General features: G+C 35.5%; 1 protein-coding gene across 1 annotated transcript in view; it reads right to left on the bottom strand.

Moving 5' to 3' along the window:
* CNTNAP2 (contactin associated protein 2) overlaps positions 1-23,250 on the bottom strand; it is a 1,227,711-nt gene that overhangs the window by 500,817 nt on the left and 703,644 nt on the right. Inside the window, exon 10 of the mRNA XM_080386067.1 lies at positions 22,185-22,334. Coding sequence (XP_080242193.1) covers positions 22,185-22,334 — 150 coding nt within the window. The remainder of the gene's footprint in view (positions 1-22,184; positions 22,335-23,250) is intronic.

Here is a 23,250-nt window from a genome sequence, read left to right as displayed (position 1 = left end):
AAATGCAACTCCATACACATTTCCATGGTCTAGTTTGACAGCACAGCAACAAGCTAAGATCCACCTGATCCAGAAAAACAAGGAGAAAGCAACAACAAAAACCTACTTCAATCACAAGATCAGAGTAACTTAACATGAAATCTTTCTGCCTTCCTTATACTTCCTACAGTACTCCCAGCTTTTTAACAAATGTAATTTCCCTTCAAATTCAACTGCTTAATACAATTTAAATTTAAAGCAGATCAAAAGTATATTAAAAAATAGAGAAATAAAAATTTAAGTTAGAGTAGAGCAGTAGTTTTACAAAATTGTTTTCTTTCTGCAGGAGTAACTCATCACAAATATCCCAGGCTGGTGGTGGTTTAAAGAGTTCTTACTGCTGTGATCCATATGCTGACTAATCCAATCATTTATTACTGCTTTACTTTAACACATGGATACCCAGTAATGAGCAAATTATACTGAAACAGGGACTTCAGAGAAGCTAAACCTAAACCCTTTGAGATGATCTCTGCACACATGACCTCCTGCCATGCAGCTTAGATTAACGCAGCCCAGCAGCAGGGCTCAGCAGGGCAGTGCCCCTTTCATTATGGGTCACAAGCTGGAGTTACACTTCTGCCACTTTGTTCCAGATTTGGCACGATAATTCAGAGAAGCTGATGGTGAATAGAATTATCCTGAAACTATAGTGACTGAGGGCAAGTGCTGGGTGAAAGTGGGCAGTCCCAAGCACAAGAACACATGTTGATGAAAGCAACAACTCTTTTATCCCATCACTTGCCAAAAGGAATCAAGGCATGGGGTTTCCATACGATTCTTCCCAGAACTGATGAAATGAATGAGTGGTTTATAAAAGGCATTATGAAAGTGACAACCAAACCAACATTTTCTTTATATCATAAAAACATTTTGCTACATTCCTGTAGGTTTCATTGTTAAGACCTTATGTTACATGAGATGAACCATTGAGGGGCCTCCATGTATTCTTAGTTTTAGTGTATGGCAAAGGGTCAACAGGCTGTCAAGAACACTGAACCACCTGTGTCAAATTGTGCAGCTGACACAAGCGCAAATTGTGATGCCAAATGTCACAACTTTTTTATGGAAGTATAGTACAGATCCAAGAAATAATTCACAGGTTTCTCATAGCTGAAGTCATTTAGCACAAGCTGTGAAAGCAGGCGCTTTTAGAAAAGAAATGTTGCTGTGTTCATAAACATGTTTCTTTACAAAACATGATTCAACTTTAAAAGCTTTCAATGCTATTGCTTGACATTTAAGACTTCTCCCCACAAGAGACAAGTAGTTGAGATTATTTTCAACATGCCTTAGGTGTATTCAAAAGAAAGGCTAATATTCATGAGCTAAGGAAACACTAGACCAAGGTCCCAGTTGAGGTCTAACCAGAGGGCAGACATACCCCTTCACAAAACCTTTTAATAACTATGACTAAAAAAGGGTTTTTGCATGACTAACCTTTGATAAGCCAAGAGAGATATGAAAAGCACCTTTACCAACAATACATTCTCAACGATTTCAAATAAAGTAAATACTCTGGAACAGACTGATAAGGGCCTGAATCTCCGTTTACGTTATTGTTAGCTACCCACTGGGAGAACCTTTTTCACACATGGTCACAGCTCAGGCAATCTGATTCTTTCCTGGAGTTTTATACCAGTATCTTCTGCTTTTTCAAAGAAGGATGATTCTAACATACTGAAATAGTCTAGTGTCAGAGCACAAAGATGGTTTGTCAAGAAACAAACATAAAAATAATTAAATATAATGTAAAGAAAGATTTAAATTCATCAAATGCAAATTAAACAGCATACTTAGGAATAATTTCTTTTATTAATCAAATATGTTTTAAGTTTCTTTGGTCATCCTCTACAATATTTGGATGTAAATTAGGAGGCTACTCCTTTCTATCTCCTTTTGTAGCCCCAGCTTCTTAGAAGTGTAGGAGACAGGAGAAAAGCAAACACTTCAGGGCCACTGTTGTGAAAAGGTTCTATCATCCGAGGTTACTCCACTGGCCTAACCTTACCCCAAGAAACTACAGAGCCCACTCTGTAAAGAATGATTCATTTAGTATTGCAGAGCCCTCCACCTCCAAATTCTAATTAACAAAACCCAGCAGTAACAGTTCTGTGAACTCCTGGTATATGGTCTTTTTCCTGGTTTGGATGGCAATATGATCCATCTTCAAGAAAATTAACTGCAAAAGGGGAAAAAAAATCAGAAAAAAACCCCAAAACTGCAAAACAAAAAAAGGAGCTAATGTCCTCAACAGAACACTCAGGACAGGGAAAAGAATTCAGTTCACAAAGAAATCAAGAACAGTGAGTAAAATACAAACTTGCAAAGTGTACCGGAAGATGAGCGCTGTAATAGCTGCAGGACCCTGACTCTTGTCCTTATTTTTAATTTGTCGGATGTTAAGCTGGAGTTTTTCTTCTTTATTTTGTTAAAAAGTTCAGTTTTCATCCGTCTTCTCTGCACTATTTAATACTGTGAGATTAAACCTTATCATCATCACTATTATCACATCTTTTATTTAATCACCTATTTTCTTCAGGGCTAGAAGAACTTCCCCTGATTTGATTTAATAGGGCTACAGACTAGGTTTACCCCACGCTGATTCAGCAAGAAATCCATAGTTTAATGCATTTGCAATTCAATGTATCACCTAATAAGCTGCTTTCTAAATATTGAATTAGTTAATTACATATAACTTCTTCAGAAAGATTAAATAATAGCCAATTCACTTTCCCAGGGCAATTTTTTATTTCTGTCGCAAATCACTGCTCTTTGTTGTACATGTATTTCCCATCATATAGCTATTGCTCATCTACTGGAGACACAGATGTCAGGCCATGTAAGCATGGCTGTTCATTGTCTGCCTAATTAAACAGCCCAAGCAGGCAGGTCTAGGGATTTCAAGGGACCTATACTTACACGTCTTGGGGCTATTACAGGAGAATGATGGATTTAGAGCAGCTCTGCAGTAATTTACAAAAATGGTGTTAGTTGTCTGACTATTGAGAATTGTATGAATTGTGGAAGTGTATGAGTTAATGCAAAAGAAAGATGTCTAGGGAAAAGACAGGAAAGAATAAAATGGCAAAAGCTTGTTCTCACTGAACATTTGAGAGTTGTTAAGGAACAATACCAGAATTAGTAGCTTTGATAGTTTTTCCTTCTGTCCTGTCAACATTTAAAACAGCTTTTGCACAGAACATGAAAGGGTCGTGAACACAGACAAACAAACAAAACTACTGGTAGGATGAAATGGAATAGACTTCTAAAAATGGAGGCAGTTCCCTGCTTCTCTGTGGTGACATGCCTTAAGATAAAGTGAGCACCATGACATTAGTAGAAATATATTCATGTACCTTGGTGGGAAGTTTTTTAGTGTTTTGTTTTGGGGGTGTTGTTTTTTTAATTATTTTTTTTTTCCTTTTCCTTTTTCCAGTCTTTCTTTTTCTCCAGAATCTTTCATTTTAATGAAAAAAACAAATTGTGTCATTTTATGACCTACTAGTCACCCTCCCCAGACAAAGCTGCAGGAATCCAAATTCTATCGATCAGATCTGCTACAGAGTACTCTGCAGCTAAGCTAGGAATTAAGAGTCACACTCCGCAGCTCTCCTCTGCAGTAAAAAATTACAGTATGAAAGTGTATACCTAGAGGTATACACTGAGAAAGAGGATAACTGACATTATTCAGCTGACATTCTGACTTCGATCTAAATAAGATCCTTAATGTGAATTTTTCAGCAATTCATTTACAGATGATTTGCAGAAGAAGGAACATCTCAAGTTTAATGGTCATTTATTGGCTATCTTAGTAATCTATAGAAAAAGTATTCTACAGAATATGTACTTCTAAAACACGGAGGGGAAAATGATCAAAGTTTAACAACAGCAACATTCCAGATTACGGCATAAGCACAGCACAAACTATTTAATTCCTCCTTCTATGGCCCTCTTGTCAATCCAAAAATATCAATGTATTTTTTTAGCCTCACCTGTGGGAAGTATCATCCTTACATTTGACTCTTTGTTGGCATCTGCATTCCTTTTTGCCAGATCACTGTGTACTCCTGGGAGAAACATATGGGACAGAGAAACTGGCTAGGTTTTAAACTAAGGAAAACAAAGGAATTGGAAATAGGAAATCTAAATTTGTTAAGATTACCCCTCAACTAAAGACTGTGTTCTTGCATGGAAAGAAGTCTTACTATATGCAAAATCTCTAGCTCTCTTCTTATTCTAATTGCTTAGGCTGTATCTCCCTTAATGTTGCAGGATTTCTGTGGCACATGACAGTACAGCACAGAAATTATTTCTGAGGTAACCAGAACTGTCTAGAATTTACTATGGAAACAACCCCTACTGTAGGTGTAATTCAGCTATTAAATAGTGTAATTAGCCATTTTATGATTCATCAGTGTTGGCCTGTTTATTTTGAAGTACAATAAAAATAGACACAGGACAAAAAACTCCATTAAGTTTCTAAGCAATACCTGTGTTTTCCAATACAGTTTTTCACAAGATTTATCACTATAGTGAATTTAATTAAAAGTTCTGCTAGCGTCAAAGTGGCCATTTGTAGCTAAATCTTTTAGGGACCTTTCCTAAGTGGAGCTAAACCACATTTTTCTCAGAAAGAGTAAAAAAATCAGCCTGGATTGAAAAGTATTTCTAAATAAAGGCAGACATAGAAGGACATGGAATAAAATGAAACTAAAAATACATGTTAAAAGAAACAAGGGGTGGGGGGGTGTAGCCAAGAGAGATGACAGAAGTTAATTTAGGAAGTTTGGTGATAAGACTGTTTGCAATTGCTTATTATACATTCTCATCTACCTTTTTTCTTTTGGTTTGGTTTTGATATTTTCTTTTTTTCCTGTTTCACAGGCTGATTCTCCTGCAATCTTCTCTGATTCTCATGAACAGTGTGCAAACTTTTAATTCTGGGCCATCATTATCATCAGTCTTTCTAAGCCATACACCAAAGTATAATTTAAATATTCTGTGAGGTGGTGTGTGCATGGGGTTTGCTTACCTGAAAGTGAAGCTTTTTTGCCTTCAACCAAAATGAATTGTTCAGTAATATATTTTACATTTAAACTTAATTTGTATTGACATATTACACTTTCCTTGCAATTACTATCTTTGTGATTATAAGTACAAATGTCCCTTTTTAAAAGAAAAAGATGCTGACAGTTCAGTGTGGATCTAAATTTCAGTGCTAGCAGTAATGTGCTATCGGTATGTACCCAACCAATGCGTGGAAACTTTATGTTTTCATTTAGCTTTCTTAAAGATGAGCACACATGATAAACCTATCAGAGCTACCATCCCTCAGCCTCGCCTGGCAGCCTAGGTGATAGAGCCTGCTTTACATTCAGACAGAAGACAAATTATAGTACACTATGCTCAGGCTTCATGCTCTCTTCTTGCAGTAGAAGTCATTCATCTCTTCACATTGATTGAGAGATACTGGGCAGTGTGCTGGGAAAGAGGGGAGAAAGATGGAGCCAAAATTCAGGGGGAGGGACAAAAGGAGGGAGAACAGTGAGAAGAATGCTGCATAAGAAATTCAGGGCCTCATAACCAGTCCTAAGTAAAAAACATGATAATGTGCAGAGACAGAATACAAGGTAACAGCACATTCTCAAAAAATCATTTCAGTTATTTAACAAATGAATGCATTTCTAGAATTAGATTAACCCTTAGAATGAAGGTGAAAAAATTACAAGATGCAGGTATATAAGCACACACTATCCATCACACATTGTCCGGACTTAGATTTAAGTGGGAACAAAATATGTGAACTGTTTGAAAAGGAGTCCTTCTACTGATTGATATGGAGAAATAGTGTGAAATGGGGACAATGGACATCGATTGTGATTGTATATGTCTGCTCAAGGAATGTGGGTATGGTGACTGGTCATTGGCGTGGTGTATGGTCACATAGTCACACAGCTTTGAGGAGACACCTACCCTTCTTCCTCTAACAAAGGGGCTATTTATAAAAAGGATGAGAAAAGGATGAGAGACATTCCAATGTTATCTAGAGGAAGGGAGTGCTAAGTCTTCTTGCTGGAGAAGATCAGATGGTCACAAGGACATGAATCATCTACAAACCTGCAAGACCACCACATTCCAGGCAAAGGACTAATAAGCTAATTAACATATGAAGTGAGAGTAAGCGGGTTTAGGTAACAAATATGTATAGGCGTTAATTGAATATTCATTTGTTTTATTGTATAAATGTGAGATGGTTCCTCACTTCGGGCATGCACACTTGTGGAGGAGCGATCCCCCGTGCATCTGCGCGCAATAAACATACCTACTTTATAACTTTCGAGTTATAGAGTCTAATTCCGCAAGTCAAAACATACCTACTTTATAACTTTCGAGTTATAGAGTCTAATTCCATAAGTCATGACAAATTAGTGAGTGCATGGCACCATAACCAGCTGTCTATAATATAGTCTGAATATTAAAGAGCTAAATACAAAAAATTCTAAAAGAAATAAGATTGATTATATTTGTACTTTGGAAAAAGTGCGAGACATTCTCTTAGTTTTAAGTCAGAAGGCACTGAGGAGCAAGAACTCTATAAAGGAACTGCCTCAATGACTAACCAGCAACATATGTTGGGTCTGGGACACTGTTATTGTTTTAGTGCCCCTTAACCAGCTTTTGGTTCTACAACTCCTGTAGAAAGCCAGTAGAGACAGGTATGGTCCTGAAGTCCAAAAAGCAAAGTCCTGAAGGTACCTGGAATATTAACTGTGATTTCACTGGAAATTATGAACAACTGACTACTTAAAGCTTTAGATTACCTTGTCTACACCCAAAAATGACTTGGTAACACTCTCCTTTGCCCATCTATGTTTCACATGCCAATGAAAGGGAACAAGGTCTTAAAAAGATTGGTCAGGATGAGTTTGGTACAATGCTCTGGGTGATGCTCTGTTTGTGTTGAGAAAGGAAGGTACTCTGAATAATTAGAAAAGGTTTCACTGAGATGTTAAAGGTATGTGCTCTGAATAGTTAGAAAAGTACTCTGAATAAGAAAAGGTTCCACTGATGATGTTAAAGGAATGTACTCTGAACAATCAGAAAAGATAAGGTGGGCACCTGAAGGAGAGGAGACCTTGAGTCAGGGAATCCTTGAACAAAGAAAATTGAAAGGTTTACTCCACCTAGATCCCACCTATTATGAATGGAATGACTGGGTGTCAAAATCAAATGTATATGTATGTAAAGGTGTTGTAACCTCTCAGGAAAACTGTATACCTGACTTTTCACTGAAAACTTCCTAGTTTGTCTGGTGCGAATCGGCTAGCTCCCTCACGTTTCACGAAATAAATACCTTTGCTGCTTAAAGACAAAATTCATCTCTGAGCAGTTACTCCATGCTGTTTTGGCATCAGCACAGAGCAATGGTGCTAGCATCTGCAGAGATCAACATCCTTCACTTACCACAAGTTATTTTGCATCAGTTTTCCCTTAGCTCCCAAGACAGATTGAAATACAGACCACTTAAGAATCACAATAATTTTTATCCTTCAGTTTTCAACTCCCACAAAAGGTAACTTTTAAAATAAAAAATTATATGCAAATACATAGTGTGAAATAAGAGTAACACAATATGGCCCCCTAATCACTGTTATAAAATAGATTGTCTTGGCATTAACAGAAGTTAGAGGACAGTAAGTGTGTATCACCTCAATCACACTGTTCCTGTAAACGCAGAATTTGCTCGTATTGATCAATGGATCTGATAAAAAAATACATAAAAAAAAATAATCATTGATTTCCACAGCATTTATTCTGTTTGTAGTCTATACAGTGTTCTCATCACAAAGCTAAGCCCTTTTCAGTAATGCTTTAAGCAGCTTAATTAATGCCATTTCTATTATACTGCAAGAGTGAACATTTTAAGACTGTGAGTTTTCATATAATTCAAAGTGATATTCTAAGTATGACATGCTTCTTTTCTTCCCCTAAATGCTACTTTATCATCTATCTCCAGCACTCATATTTTGGCAACAATTCTATGAATTCTGGCAGCAACAGTACATCACAAAGCCTAGCTGTGAAGAAACAGTGCATCTCTTTGCCACCTCCAAGGTTAAATGTTTCATTACGATATACACAATGCAGCATATTTAAAGTTTTTCATGCCAGTTACTGCCACCTAACAATTTACAAATAAGATTTTGAGATATGCAAATATATAACTCTATGACACAAAAAAATCCTTAGAAGCAATACAAGTTTTGTTTTTCTTAAAGTATACCTGTGTTCATAGGTTGTCAAATAATGAGCCTGAAATACTGAAGCATATTTCTTTTCCTCTCTTTCTATACAAATGCTATTTATAAGGCAGAAAAAACTCTCCAGAAATTATAAATTATTAATTCATTCTTCTTAAGTTAAAAAAAAATTAGTCTTCCTCAGTTTTAAAAATACAAATTTTGTCCTTGTCAATTAGTGAAACAAAAAGTCTTTCTATTTTATGTTTACCTAAAATTATTTCATTCTTGAACACAGTACTATTTTTATATTATTAGATATTTTATTAATACAAATATCTTTCTATAATCTCTGTAAATTAACTGCTTGTCAAAAATATATTAATAAGCAGGAAGATTCAGTCATATTACTCTACCAAGGGTATTAATTTCAGTGCATCTTCAAAGCGTATTCTTGGATGTGCCACCTTTATCCCTTGTGCATATAATGACTAATTTGTAATAACACTAGTATCAATAACAATAACTGAAAATTTCATTTGCATTTAATCTTTCTTTTGTAAATCTAAGCTGTCTCACAAATACCCTTTAAAGAAATCTTGCAATAAGTCTCTCAGGTTGTAATTTATTGAAGTGGAACCCTAAGTAATTTATCAGAAGATGCATATGCAACGTATGTTTCCTTGGGAAAAAAAGTCAGCAAATTGTTCATAAAGGAGATGATAACATTCTTGAACTTAGTTATATAGGAAATTATTTCTGAATTTCATCTGTGAGTAAATAAGTAATTTGTTTTCATTTTACAAACCAAAATTATATTAGCAATTGAAGTTAATTCAGTTTTAGTTTTGTTGATAAGCCACATAGTATTGTCCCTGTTATCTGATTGGGTTGTTTATGCAACTAACGAATATATCACAAACTGGAAATCACATGAAGATATTTTTATACCACATATATATCTATACACAATTCACAATTCAAGATGTCTGGAAAGCATATAAGCCTTCCAAAATGGGGACAAACAATTTTAAATGCCTTTATACATCTTGCAAACAAAATCTACATTTCAAACAGCGTATTTGTTCATAAAACTTAGCCTTTTCACGTAGCATTGCTTTCACAACAGCTCAAATTTCAGAATTGACGAACATAAACCAAATATGCAGTCACTGGGGCTTAAAAAACCTGGGGTTTTTATAATTATTTCTAGTATTAAAAAAACTAGGACTTGACTATTCAAGGAAAATTAATAGTAAAGTATTGCAAATACAGCCAAATGCAAAGTTGTCCACACCATTTTTTTAATTAGTCAACCACAAATTAGTACTTCTAATCTCATTTTATAGGTAGCTGAACTGAAAAGCAGATATTAAATGGCTTGCTAAGAGCCACATACAGACATCCTGGAATGTGTTGAATGCTCTCCAAATCAGTAGCTTTACTTCCTCCAGGGTAGATTTTCAGGAGGATAAATAGGAAATCCACTTTTATCTTATTATCAGCTAAGATAAAAATGACAATTAATCACCAGAAGGAAAAAATAAAAATTATTCCACTACATTAAAGAAGAATTTTTTGGAAATTTGAATTTCAGTGATGAAATACAATAATTTCAAAATGATACATACTGCTTCAGTATAACATATTATAAAAGAGCAGAGTGTATTCAATGAAGAACAAAAGCTTAGACTGAAGCAAAAAACCAAAATACATCATAAAGTTTATGCATATTAATGCATTCACCCCAGCTTGTTCAGTAGTAGGCCTGACAATAACAGATGGAAAAAGGGAATGGGATACACTCATGTATTTTTTAAAATATTCTATATATTTGTACTGGTGATTTTTTTCAATATATATATGTATTGTAAACCCTACACATATATTAATCCAATTAATTTTATTTTTAATTGATCCATGCACTTTGTACATTTTTTCTTTAATTCCTCTTTTCTTTTCATTACCAGCAAGTATTTTTGAAACAGTCTTGGGCTTATGATACAGACAAAATATTGCTGTTTATTTCACTAAGCAAAGACATTTTACGTATGGTTTGCAAGCTTCTGAGGTGCTGAAAGTTAATGAAACTGCAGATCAATAGGATTAGGAAGGTGAGTCACAGTCACTGGGATCCATAGAGCAGACAACTCTAAAGCTGTTTCTGAAACTGCTAATAATCACATTCTTCCTGCCCTTGCATTTTCTGAAAGCAGCAAAGCCAAAAATGGAGTGAGCTGTGTACATGAGACTAGTTTCAGAGCAGTTTCATGAAAAAATGATGGTTAAGGAAAAATGTTCTGTATGTCACACTCCATAAAAATGTTGGATAGAAACAAATTTCCTTAAGATCACCCTGCTGGTATCAATCACACTATTGAAAAGATTAGGGTTTTCTCAGCGCAGTAAAATCTGGGTTAGCACGGAAAGCCAAGTGGACTCCTTACACCTTTGTTCTTGATTGGGAAAAAAAAATGCAAAGGGTAAAATGTAAAGACTAGGATAGTTGTATAGCTGTAACGAGGTACTAAGAATACATTTATTAGTCAAAGTCTTTCTTAAATACACCCATGTAAAGAAGACAATGGAGTCCACCATAACTGCAAGTACAGTTCTAATAGCTTTATTAGAATGTATACAACTTTCAGTAGATACTAAAATCATGGGAAATTTCTTTGCTGTAATTAATGAAAATTTTACTGCAAAGTTGCCATGGAGATCTTTGATTGCAGTACTTTCTTACTCTCCTAATCAAATGTGATTTTTGAAAAATTTTTATCAATTCTAAATTACAAGGTAATTTAAGATGTCAGGATATTAATTATACAAAGTACATATGTAAACAAAGTCAATTTGGGGGGGACAGGTGTCAGCTAAAGTGCCTGAACATCACTATGAAAGGCTTCAATGGAAATCTAAAAATACCTTGCACAGAGCATAACCTAGTTCTAATGTAAACACCTGCCTATTACAGGTCCAAGCATGGAACAGGGAAAGCAACCAAAAATATTTGAATTTCACATGCCTATATGACATTCAGGAATTGTTTCTACAGGTAGATTGCACCACCTATGGAGTTTGCATCTTCGTTTGGGCTTCAAAATGTTGAAGCACTAGAAGAAAGAGTTTAAGCTTCTTTATAAAGCTAAACTAATTAAATTTACACATTTTTTAATGTGCCTGCATGTACGCACACATGGTTGTGTCATTTCGTAGACCCATCCCAGCGGTTTATGACATTTCAAAACCAGAATCTTGGATTACTAATTTTATGCTACAAAATATAGCCATCGACCCAAATGAGAATTCCACTTTACCAAATGATAGGTGGATATGATGCCAAGATATTATTATATTTCTGAGCACCAGCCTGAGATATGATAACAATGTTGTTGCTAATATTTGCAGGATTCCTGAAAAGATCACTCACTGCATTCATAAAGACCTGTTCTATTTGACTTTTGTTGAGATCATACATATAATAAAATCTGGTTTAAAATGAAATAGGAAAAAGGGTGCTACCATTCTCAGAAAGATTTAAGATTAATTTATTATTCCAGTTGTATAATTCCTTAGTGACCTTTCTTCAGCATTCATCAAAACATGCAGCATTCCATCTCTTCATGTCACCTCAAGCTTTTGCATCGTGTGTCTACAGAGTAACTGTGAGTCACTAAGATCATGAGAACTGTGTACTCACACCATGATCTTTAAGACATTCAAATAATAAAAGCTGGTGAAGTGGTGAACTTTCCTGTCTACTCAAGCTTCCTCTTCTCCTTTAGCTAAGTTCTTATTAAAAGGCAATATTGAAAACTTGATCAAGCAAAACACAATGAAAAGCTCTCATCAAGTCTATGGAGAACAGGAATTGTAAAGACGGTAACTACAAATAAGAAAGTTTTGTTGTTTTTTTTTTTTTTTTTTTTTTAAACAGAGGGTCAGACCTCAGGCAACCTATTCCTATGAATAAAAATCATGGGAACATGGGATCTGATGGTCTTTTTTCAAAATTCCATTCCGTTTGGTTATGATGCCAATGAAATCACAACAGGTCTAATTAATTAAAAGAACAATTTATTCTGAAGGTCCACAGAAAGCTTCCAATTTACGGAATCAAATATAAGAATCGGTTTTCAAAAATAAGTATCAACCTGTTGGAATAAAAATATTAATAAAAAAATGACAAGCAAGTACGTAAGTGTTTTGGGAAGTCTAGTCAGTAAGAATGATGAAAATGAAAGAAGTGCAAGAGGCAGATGAAGCATTTTCATGCATCATTAAAGTTTGCTTCTTTTTGAGAAGAAAGACTTCTTTCAACTCAACTACTTGGAGAAAGATTCCGAAGAAAATATTCTTAGTGGTAGCTAGAGAGTACTTTTGTCTTTATAGATAAAGCAAGATTCTTCCTACACAAACACATAAACATGATACACATTGCTATTCTACACCGCTATTTGGCTTGTTCTTATTGATAAATAAAAGTTTGTTTACTGAAGGATTTTCAGCCATTGTGTATTACTAGTCACAGTGTCTAATCTCACTTGGGTTTGTTGGACAAGATCAAATGATAAGCATGCAGGTCTCAGTGCAGAAGCAGAAAAGTCTGTAAAATCACTTTTCAGGATCATTCAAGTTACACATACACTTGGTATCATGGGTGATGAACTTAAAGAGGCTAAGAGTATCTTTTATTGCCATGGCAACAGATCTAGTTTCACTTTCCTCCAGTTTACAATATAACCTTGACTGTGACCATCCCTCAGAAGTGCCCTATTTCTCCTCTTCATTCATAAACACAGGGTTTTGTAACAGCTCCATGGTTAGTATTTACATTAATTGTCCAATCTCAGATAAATTGCTCTGTCTTAGAAACCACACACCACCACCCTTCCCCCAAAGCCCCCCCCCTTCCCCCAAACAACAGCCAACAAACAAACCAGCAACAAAAGGACTGTAGCCAAAGGACTGTAGCCACCCAGTGAATAACCTGAATGACAGTATCTTTGACAGGACTCAGTAATCCAAAATGGTCTAGCAGTTTGCCTGTTAACTATCAATTCCCTGCTAAAGAGATCATCATTATTAAATATTCAGTACTGCATTACCAAAACCTTGTCCACCTGAATTTACACTTAAAGTAGACATACTTTGATGCGAACAAGTTAATTTAATACCCTTAAACTGGGCAATTAGCCAGTTGCCATCAGCAGTCCAACACTGAAGATTTGTGCATCTCAAACTTGTTCCTCTTCACTGCAAAGCATTATACAGGTAAGTTCAGTGTTTTGCTGGTAAGAGAGAAACAAGGCTTTAAACATTCTGTTTCAGCTTCACAGTTCAGTTTTGCCAATTTATGCAGATAAATCGGCCCTAAGCCACTGACTGTGACATTCAATAAAGTTCTTTCTTTGGAAAGATATAAGCCCTCAAAATCTACTTTATGATTTACAAAAGCATCACTAATAAGTGCTTGTGTTAGAGCCCTAGACTGCCAGTTTTATATGATAGGATTTTTTGTCTTCAATGAAAGGTGATAATAACAACCTGGGACTGTAGGCATGCAAGGATTTAATTGACAAACTGCCCTAGACAAAAAGGGCTAGCTGCAGTTTGCTTATAAAGTAGAAGCAGCTGACTAATTACAAATTTAATTGGTGCTCCAGTCAGGTTTCATATATGTGTCAGTATTTACAATCAGCACGGAGAACCATTCTTGGCTCAGACCATATGAGTCAGACAGGCCTCTTATCTGAATAAATTTATTTTTACTCTATTTCCCACATTCACACACATCATAGTTTGGTGAAGTGTTAGAACATATCCTGATTTTTTTTCTCCTGTTATGCATTTATGACTCATTAAACCAGACTTTCAAAGTTATTTGTGTTTACAAATATATAGATAGGTAGATTTTTCTGAAACATGTGAGTCAGTTTTCTGACTACCAGCAGAACCAATGGCAGGTAGGCATCTTCTTGCTTAGTGTTGTTTACAATATTAGTACATGCTCATTTACATACATAAAATATCAAAATGCAATTGAAAATTTGTTTCAGATTTAGCAGGGGTGAGAGGAAAAGGAGGGGCTGATGTAGGTTCTACTATATTAAAGAGGAAAATCAACAGCTATGGAAATTCCACTGAGAAGCACCAATAAGTCACCCCCCAAAACAAGAAAAGCCTCAGAAATTATAGTCTATTGATGGCACCCAGAATTTACCTTTTCTTTTTTCTTTATTTTTTTTTTCCTGTAGGTGTCTAGAATTGTGGCTGTGGACAATAAGCTCATTTATATACCTAGAACCAGAGCCAAGATACCCTTAAAAAACAGGGGAAGCTGGTAGAAGTGCTATTTGAATATGAATTAGCATTATTCACTATTTAATAGTATGATTATTTTCACACACCAGGAAAGCATATGTTTTTATTTTTCACAACACAATTCAAAACATTCACACTGACTTATTTGTGATCCCTAATGCCATCAATAAACTATGTTATTCTGCATGTTCTAAAACCGTGCTGCCCTAATACACTACAGTCCAGTGATGAGTGCTGGTTAACATTCCTTCCAAGATTCAGTGCTGGTTTAAATACCTGCCCTTCCCCTCCTGTGAGCAGATTTTTCAGCTACTGGTACCAAAGACCTTGTAGTTTGACCTACTAAAGCATCAGCAAGAGGGACATATAGGATATAGGTATAATTGTCACTTCTGAGTGTATCTCAAATAGCTCTCTTCCAGGTCTTCACCAGACATTTCCTTCTCCAAAGTTTTTCTTTTAGAAGAAGAGTTAGTAATTTTTACAATAACTTTTTCTTTCCCTTCAGGGTCAAGAGAAATACTATGTAGGGAATATCCTCTATTTTTAATTGAATATTCTGCAATATTCAGAGACATGATATAATTTTCTTCTGACAGGCAACAATGTGACTACTGTATTTAGAAAAAAAGAAACAAATCACATACACACAGAACTAGAGACAACAGAGTTCCATTAGGTTGGTTTCCTCCTTCCTGTGTCCATGCAGATTTACTCTTTACAACATGTTCTCACTCATTCGTTGTTCTTTCTTGCTTTAAAATGTCAATAAGAGAAAAAATGTATTGAAAAAATTGTTGTTGCCTTGTCTGCTGCACAGAAATTTGCTTTAGTGCTTGCAGGCAAATAAAATAAGAGATTCTGTTCCTTCAGTTTTTTGAGGAACTTCTAGATATATACTCTGTAGCTAACAAATTCAACTTAGCAAGAGATTTATGTTTTATAACAAGGAAAGCACCTCTCAGAGCTTCGCTAATTCATTCATTTTTCAGTGGGCAGACATTTCTCATCTCTAATAGGTGTTTGCTCAAAAGCTGGTTATTCCAGCAAGACACATGTCCCTACATATCCATTCCTAAACTCATATTATCATGCATCTGATCTTTTTATTTGCGTGCCCAAAGTATCAGCTTTACGCCTGCACCTGTTTTTCTACAGGAGATCAATCTATCTCCAGCATTTCTGCTTGTACTGTTGTATACCATGTATCAGTAGACTAGCATATTGTAACATCATTAACAATACTACTGATATTATTGAAAATTAATCACAGAATGTTGCCAGTATTTTACCTGGTCTCATTTGTCTAACATTCAAATTATCTGAATGAAATAAACAAAACTTTAAACATGATGAAAAAAGCACAAAACTCTAAGAGTTAATGGACAAACTTGATCAGCCTCCCTCAGTTCTGTCAGTTGTATAACAGACATGTGAATTCAGCTATGTTTCATTCTTCATAGTGGAAGAGACCAGATCAGATAATAAAGAAACTGAATCATGTATCAAATAGCAGAGAGGCTTAGGTGTTGGTTTTTTTTTTTGGTTACTTATTACTTATTACAAAGTTATTACTTTGTAATTCCTTATTACACTTCCTTGCTTTGTTCAGGTTTGTACACTTTGCACATCTGCAATATTCACTCATCTATTGACTTACAATCATTTTGGATTTAACAATCCAAAGCATGAGGGCTGTTAAAAAATACAAATCATTCCAATTCTTTTACTTCTATTTCTTGTGTTTGTCATTATTTTGTAGAACTGACCTGGGAATATTCCTAAGATGAAAACTAGAAGATACACAAAATCGCATTGTACTGTGAGTTATTTTGAATTTGCTTTGTGTTCTCTGCAAGGATTTATATTTTAGCTTACAGCAGAGCTATGATCATGAGGAGAAAGATTTAAAACCAACCTGAAAGCACCCTTTCCTCAAGAAATGCAAATTTGACCATCCTGTCTCATGGTCATACACACAAAATAAAAAAGTGGCCTCCAAAACTGAAGCCCTGACACATTAAAAATCTGATCAGCCTGCAGAAATGCAAATACAACCCAACACTGTTACTTATGGAGGTGTGAGAAGCTGCAGGCTCTAGAGAATGATGTCAGCAGGGACATTAGTTTCCTTTATTAGGTATCAGATAACCTGAGTTGCCATTGCCTAGGTCCCGTTTGTCACATTATGTCTCATAACCTCACTTGGGTTTAGCTGAACACATTTAAATCTGAGCTACAACCCCCCCCCATGCTCCCCTTCCATCTGATAACCACTAGCTATGCTGATTGTTTGAGTGCTTCTGAAATGCCAGTGACACTACCTAGGAAGTATGACTGTGACTATAACAGCTGTTAATGATGAATTCACACAATATAGCAATGGATAACTTGATAGAAAAAAATGTAGGCACACCAACCAAAGGCTTTGGTTATAGATGACAGTTTTTAAAAAGGGAAGATTCACACACAGAAGAGCCCAGCACATGTGAAACAGAGGAAGGTATTTCTGTTCTTTGGCTTGATTTCCCTCCTCCCTCCACCACTTCTAATTCTATGGGATTTTAGACCAACATAACTTTCAGAAACAAATTAATTCTACTCCAGGAGCAAGGCTCCATACCCAGTGTGTTTTGCACAGCTGTACAGAAAGGGAGAACTTTCTATATGCCATAGAGTGGTGTCCCACGGGAAATTTACTGCATAGTCCATTCAATTCATCTTTGCTTGTCAGAAAAAGCAGCACACCTTGTGGATTGACAGACACTCACTGCATACCTTTGTTCTCAATGAAGATTTATCACTCATACTAAAACCTCTCCTATCCTTAAGCCAGTGAAAAGGAGACAGAAAGTAGATACAATTAAAAATACAAACCCGAAACAACTAAAAATTACATCTCTAATCAAATATTTCCTCTGGGCACTAGGCAGCTATTAGGTGGTTTGGTGCAAGTTTAAGATGCCTCACAAAAGCCCTTTATCTCCAACAGTGCAAATGAGGTTAATGGACTCATTCTCACTCTGTGATTCACTTTCTCTGTTCTGCTATTTTTGTTTTATGCTGATAATTGGAAAAAAAAAAAATGTGATTCTCTAGAGCTCAGTAGGGAAAGGAAGTTCACTTCTTTCCAAAAAACCAAATTCAAGACATTGAAAGAGAAGGAAAATAAAACCAGTGGGGAGAGAAGAATAGTTATACAGAAGGGTAATAGGCAATTAGCAGGCACACTCCCACATACACCAGCACACATTCACACAATCTGCAGAAATGCCTGATCTTAACACAGCTTCCCCTAACTCTTAAGCTTGAATAAAACATCCTTGCTGTATGTCCCTCGAGATGTTCTTAGTAGTGTTGGGAGACAGCACAGGAGAGGCACAAAGGACAAAAAAACCCCAACAAACAAACAAACAAACAAACAAAAAAAACCCCAAAACCAAGAAAGCTGCTATAATAGTACTGAACATGATTTATTCTCTGACAAAGAAATCAAAAAAAGCCTCTTGTGAGTTACTTACCATTTTTAAAAGTTAGTTCTATGGGCAGAAGTCACAAAAGATTCTGATTTCCACATCTCCTTTATTCAAATACTGCTGTACATGTGGTAAAACTCTCAGTTTGGTGGTCAGTGAAAATGCATTTTTATTTAATGGAATGAATAAACTAAAGCAACCTGCTCCTGCAACCTGCTCTAGGTGAACCTGCTTTAGCAGAGGGTTGGACTGGATGATCTCCAGAGGTCCCTTCCCACCTTGACCGTTCTGTGATTCTCTGATTAACCAGAACACACTTAGGAACTAGTTTTGAGGGAAACTCATCAGTGTCCATCAGGTCTGGCCCCTCTAAAAGGCCAGCTTTCTCAAAATGGTAGCTGGAAGCTGCTAATAGGCAGGGAGGTTGACTAACCAGGCTCAGTATAGTACTCAGTGTCCAAACAAGCTACTCTGTTGTTAACATCTTCGGTGTCTGCAGTGTTCAGCTTGCCTTTACTGTTCATTTGCATGCACAGAGGGAGGGCACACTCTGGCTTACAGGCTTGCTCCTGCCTATGGCATAATTTCTAATGGCAGGAGCAAATGCACAATCATCCTACGTCTCTGCATTCCCCCTATTATTTATGTAGTTATACTGTACTGAGTCATAATCGAGTGCTAAACAAAATAATGTGAATAAAATCAAGGACTTTTTCAGAACCTATATTTGTTAAAGTCATCTTAATACTTCTGATTTGTCTGGAATGTTTCATTGTTACATTTGGCACAGTAATGTTCTCCTTGCCCACTCCATCTTTAATCCATTCCCAATTTTATAGATTACCTATTTTACTATATAATTAATATTATGTGATATTGCCAGTGCACAGTTATAACAACAATATATGAAAATGATATTTTTTTCTAAAAAATAGACACAGTCTCAAAAATTCACATTCAAGTATGTGGTACTTATCTTACAGTAAAAGATGTAGTAATTTTTACAGACAAGGTCTATCTTGTGTCTGCCTTACTTCAAGGCAGTACACATTTTATTGTAAATGCTTTTCTCTTTAAACGTATTTTTGAGCAAATATTGTACTGCAGTACTGCAATGCAACCTTTACATCTTTTCTTCAGCAAAGACACCACCATTGTCTATAGTATATACTTGCTATATTGACACCAGGAGAACAAAATACAAACACACACACACTTATTTTGAACTCATGGAAAAGGAAAGTTTGGAGAACAAAATATTTGCATACATGTGGTTATCTCTTTCAAAATAAAATAGGAAAATTTAAATCAGAAGAGTGTTCAGAGCCTTCTAGAAATGCTGTATAAGTTCTCCAACCACAATTTCATTGGACTGAGCTTTCTCAGAATTTTCTAATGATCAAGAAATACAGCAGTGGGATGGGATTAATATCCTAACATTGCTATTTTTAAAATTCATCACCTCTGCATCTGTGATAGATGCTTGATTTTTAATAATACAAAAGTTTAGTAGTCAAAATACCTGTAACTATTATATTCAGATCTCTAGCAAAGAAACCTTCTGGATTCCTTTTCACATTGAAAATTTGTCATCACCAAAGGGTCAATAATTATTTCTGCTAGCTGCCTAGCAGTTTGTAAAAAAAAAAAAAAGATATTATCACTGAATTCAAGAGGTGGTTGTTCCTTTCCTAACAAATTATACCTATCTGCAGGGGAAAAAAAGTATTTGACACTTTCTTATCTCAACTTACTCATAATGAAACTAACAAAAACATCTTCTTAGATGACAACTACCAAATGGTGCAAATGTTTGAAGTTCCCCATTGCTCTCACCTCTACATCCTCTTATTGCAAACATTATTTATTAACATCCATAACATCGAGTGTGTATAAAGAATAATAAGGAGGATCACATACATATATAGGGAATAGAACAAAAATACTTTTTCCTTATAGGATGGAGATTGTGAATATATAGATTAGGTTTCTAATACGCACCCAGAAGACTGACTGGCTTTAAGTTGCAAGTAATCACTAAGTAACAGACACATATATATCAAAAGAAGTAATTATATATATCTATATCTATATCTCAATCAACATTCATGTGGGAGCATACTAAAATAAATGTGTTCCACAGATCCAAGTGAGAAAAAAAGCCTCAGATTCAGAGCTTGCGAGAATTAAAATGCAAAAGTACAATGCTGCAAATGCAGACTTCTTATTCTGAAATAAAACTGGACAAGAAGGTTTGGACACTGCTTTTGATATAAATTTAGAAGAGCTTCAGATTATAAGATAAATAAAAAACAAATCCCCCATATTCTGTGCAATGAGACTAGGTATTTGGGTGAACAGACGTGGGAATGACACTTCAGGGAATTCATGATTGACTTTCATATCCCACTGGAACAATATCTACATGCACACTTTTTTTTTATGGAAGGATGGTGGAACTGTAAAGTACAGGTCAACAATTATAAGACAAGAAGATTTCAGAATCAAGCTGAAATGAAAACCAATCAACCCATATTTTGACTGAGAAAGAGTATAAAAACTGCCTGAAGAAACTAGACAATCTATCCCTCACAACCCAAGAGTCAGAGGCAAAACACAATTCTGAAGAAATCAAAACACTCTCCAGGAATGCAATAATGGTCTGGTGATTTTACCTATTGAAATGAATAGAATTTAAGCACTGGATGTATTACGTATGGCACTTCTTTTTATTTTCTCCTATGTGTGTTGAATAACTTTAATGAGAATGTCTCAGACTCTTCCAACAAATTGAAGGTACTATGTTTTGACAACTAATTTTCAAGCTTTAGCATGTGGCTAGGCTACAACTCCTCTTTGAGGCAATATACTAAAAAAACCTCTTCAGGATATTAGCTGAGCTAAGGATATTGGAAAAGATGCGTGTTGCAGCAAAAGGAAGTTTGCCTCTTGTGACAGATTAACTTTAATTTGGTAATAATGAAATGAGAATAACCTTGAGAGGATTTTTTCTCTTTCAAATTAGGTTACTTCGTATGCCACAAACTTTTCTATCACTTGGGTAATGTTATGGCTATTTATAGTATCACATTAATATTTTATTTTGATTAGATATGCACTTTGTGAGTTTGCGGGAAAAAAAAAAAAAACCACTCCATTTTTCAATGCTGATAAATTCTACTTTTTAAATTTGTGTTCTCTGCCTGAAGCTTTCATGTGCAACCTCACACATATGGGGCACTTCAAAGGTACAACTTACAACTCTTTTTTGATCTTAGCATTTGAGCTCACTGAGAATTCTGCTTGAACAAAGATTGCAGGTCATTGGTGAATTGTTTTTAAAAATACATGGCTAGCAGTATGAAAAGTGATACTTATATTTGAGTTGAAACCCTTAATGACCTTCTCCCATAAGACAGCAGACAGTAGTGTATACAAAATATTTGTGGTATGCTTAATAGGCTTCTTAAGATAGCAATTTAAACATATAGTTAAAAAATCCAAGAGTTTTGATGGCCTTTTTTGATTTTCATAAATGCAACATAGAAAAGCAAGAGGGATAAACATTCAAGCTACAATTTGCAAGAACTCTTTTTAGTATATGGACTGTCAAGAGACAGAAATATTGAACAATATAAGGCTTCAATTTCTAAGAGCTTCTTAATTACCCATAATCATGACAGCTCTTAAAGAAATCAGCAAAGGTTAAGACCTATCCTGAATAATGGTAGTTTTTTGTTTTCAGGATACCAAACATGAAAAGACAAATTTCTCTCTCTTCTGAGTGCCATTTAATTAAACTACTAATGGAAGATTCCCTTTTCAGAGAAAGGTCTCTGAAATTTCAGAGAAGACCTGAGAAATCACTCCAAGTCAGACTGACTCTTGTACAGAACTTCTCAGGACTTCTTTTGCAAAGATGATGAGGTGTAAAAAGAGTCTTAAAAGTGAAATTAAGTTTTGTATTCTACCTTTAGATGAGAAGCACCTAGCCACTGTAGCTGTATTAAGACCTATATGAATGAATTCAATTCTGAGCTCCATTATGTAGATTGAAAGACAACAGCACAGTAAGCAGATACTTGTTTTGGTACTTTCTTACCTCCAAAGAAATATTTCTCTCCAGTCTTAACCTGTAGAGGACTGTTTGTTCGAACAGCTGAAGCTTCATCGCCATCAATGGTGAGGACAGCAAAATTTTCCTTAGCTAGGAAACGGACTTCATGCCACTGCCCATCATTGAGACCAGAGCCTATGAAGAAAAAAAAATATTGGAACATTTTACTTAGTCCAATATTTATTAACTTTAAGTTTAACTCTCTCCCAGGCTCATTATGCAAGATTTAATGAAGGCTACTGCAAAAAATGAGATCATTTTAGTGTAATAATACGGCATTGTTATTAAAGAAATTATTACCAAAAAAATAATCTTATATAGTAAATACAAGCCTCGGAACTACCAAAGTGTCCATGCTGTCAGGTATAATTGTATGTAAATACAGATGTTATCACACACCTTTCCCATCAAAAGGCCATAATCTACATTATACTAATAAAGAATATCCTTTAATTATTTCTATGATCAAGTTCAGAATGAAAGGATATTAATTAATCTGTTTAAACAGTGAGTAACAATCCCAAAGAGCACATTACGCTCATAATTGCTGCCTTTCAAAAGCTAGATAGTTTCCAAGAAAAGGGAAAAATAAAATAGGAGGGGGAAAGGCTCACATGGGAGGTGAGTTAACAGCTAATCCTATCACTGGGATGTGGGGCTAGTCACAGAACATGAAGACATTGACAGAAAAGCACCAGAAAATGTCTGGTTATAAATTATGCCATCTTAGGAGAGCATCATCTTCCCAACACTGACTACAGTGAAGCTCATGGAACTGTTCATTCATTCCCATGTTTTAGAAACCCCACAGAATTTATATACTTTTTATATTGTTTCCAGCAGCTGGCAGGAAGCCAGTTTGCCTGGCACGTTAAGCTGTCATTGAAGAACTACAAAAGAGTACTAGTTTGTTCTGGTCATTACCATGGCAGGATGGTTTTGATGGGTCAGCAAGTAAGTAGCAAACACTCTAGTAAAAGGAAATTCCAAGTTGTAGCACCTCTTAAAAGTGATGTTTCCTCCACCTAGACAAAGGTACTAAGTCACCTTT

Source organism: Falco punctatus, assembly GCF_963210335.1.
Source record: "Falco punctatus genome assembly, chromosome: 4".
Taxonomy (NCBI): Eukaryota; Metazoa; Chordata; class Aves; order Falconiformes; family Falconidae; genus Falco; species Falco punctatus.
Note: the sequence above shows the minus strand (reverse complement) of the source record. Positions and strands in the feature narration are given on the sequence as shown.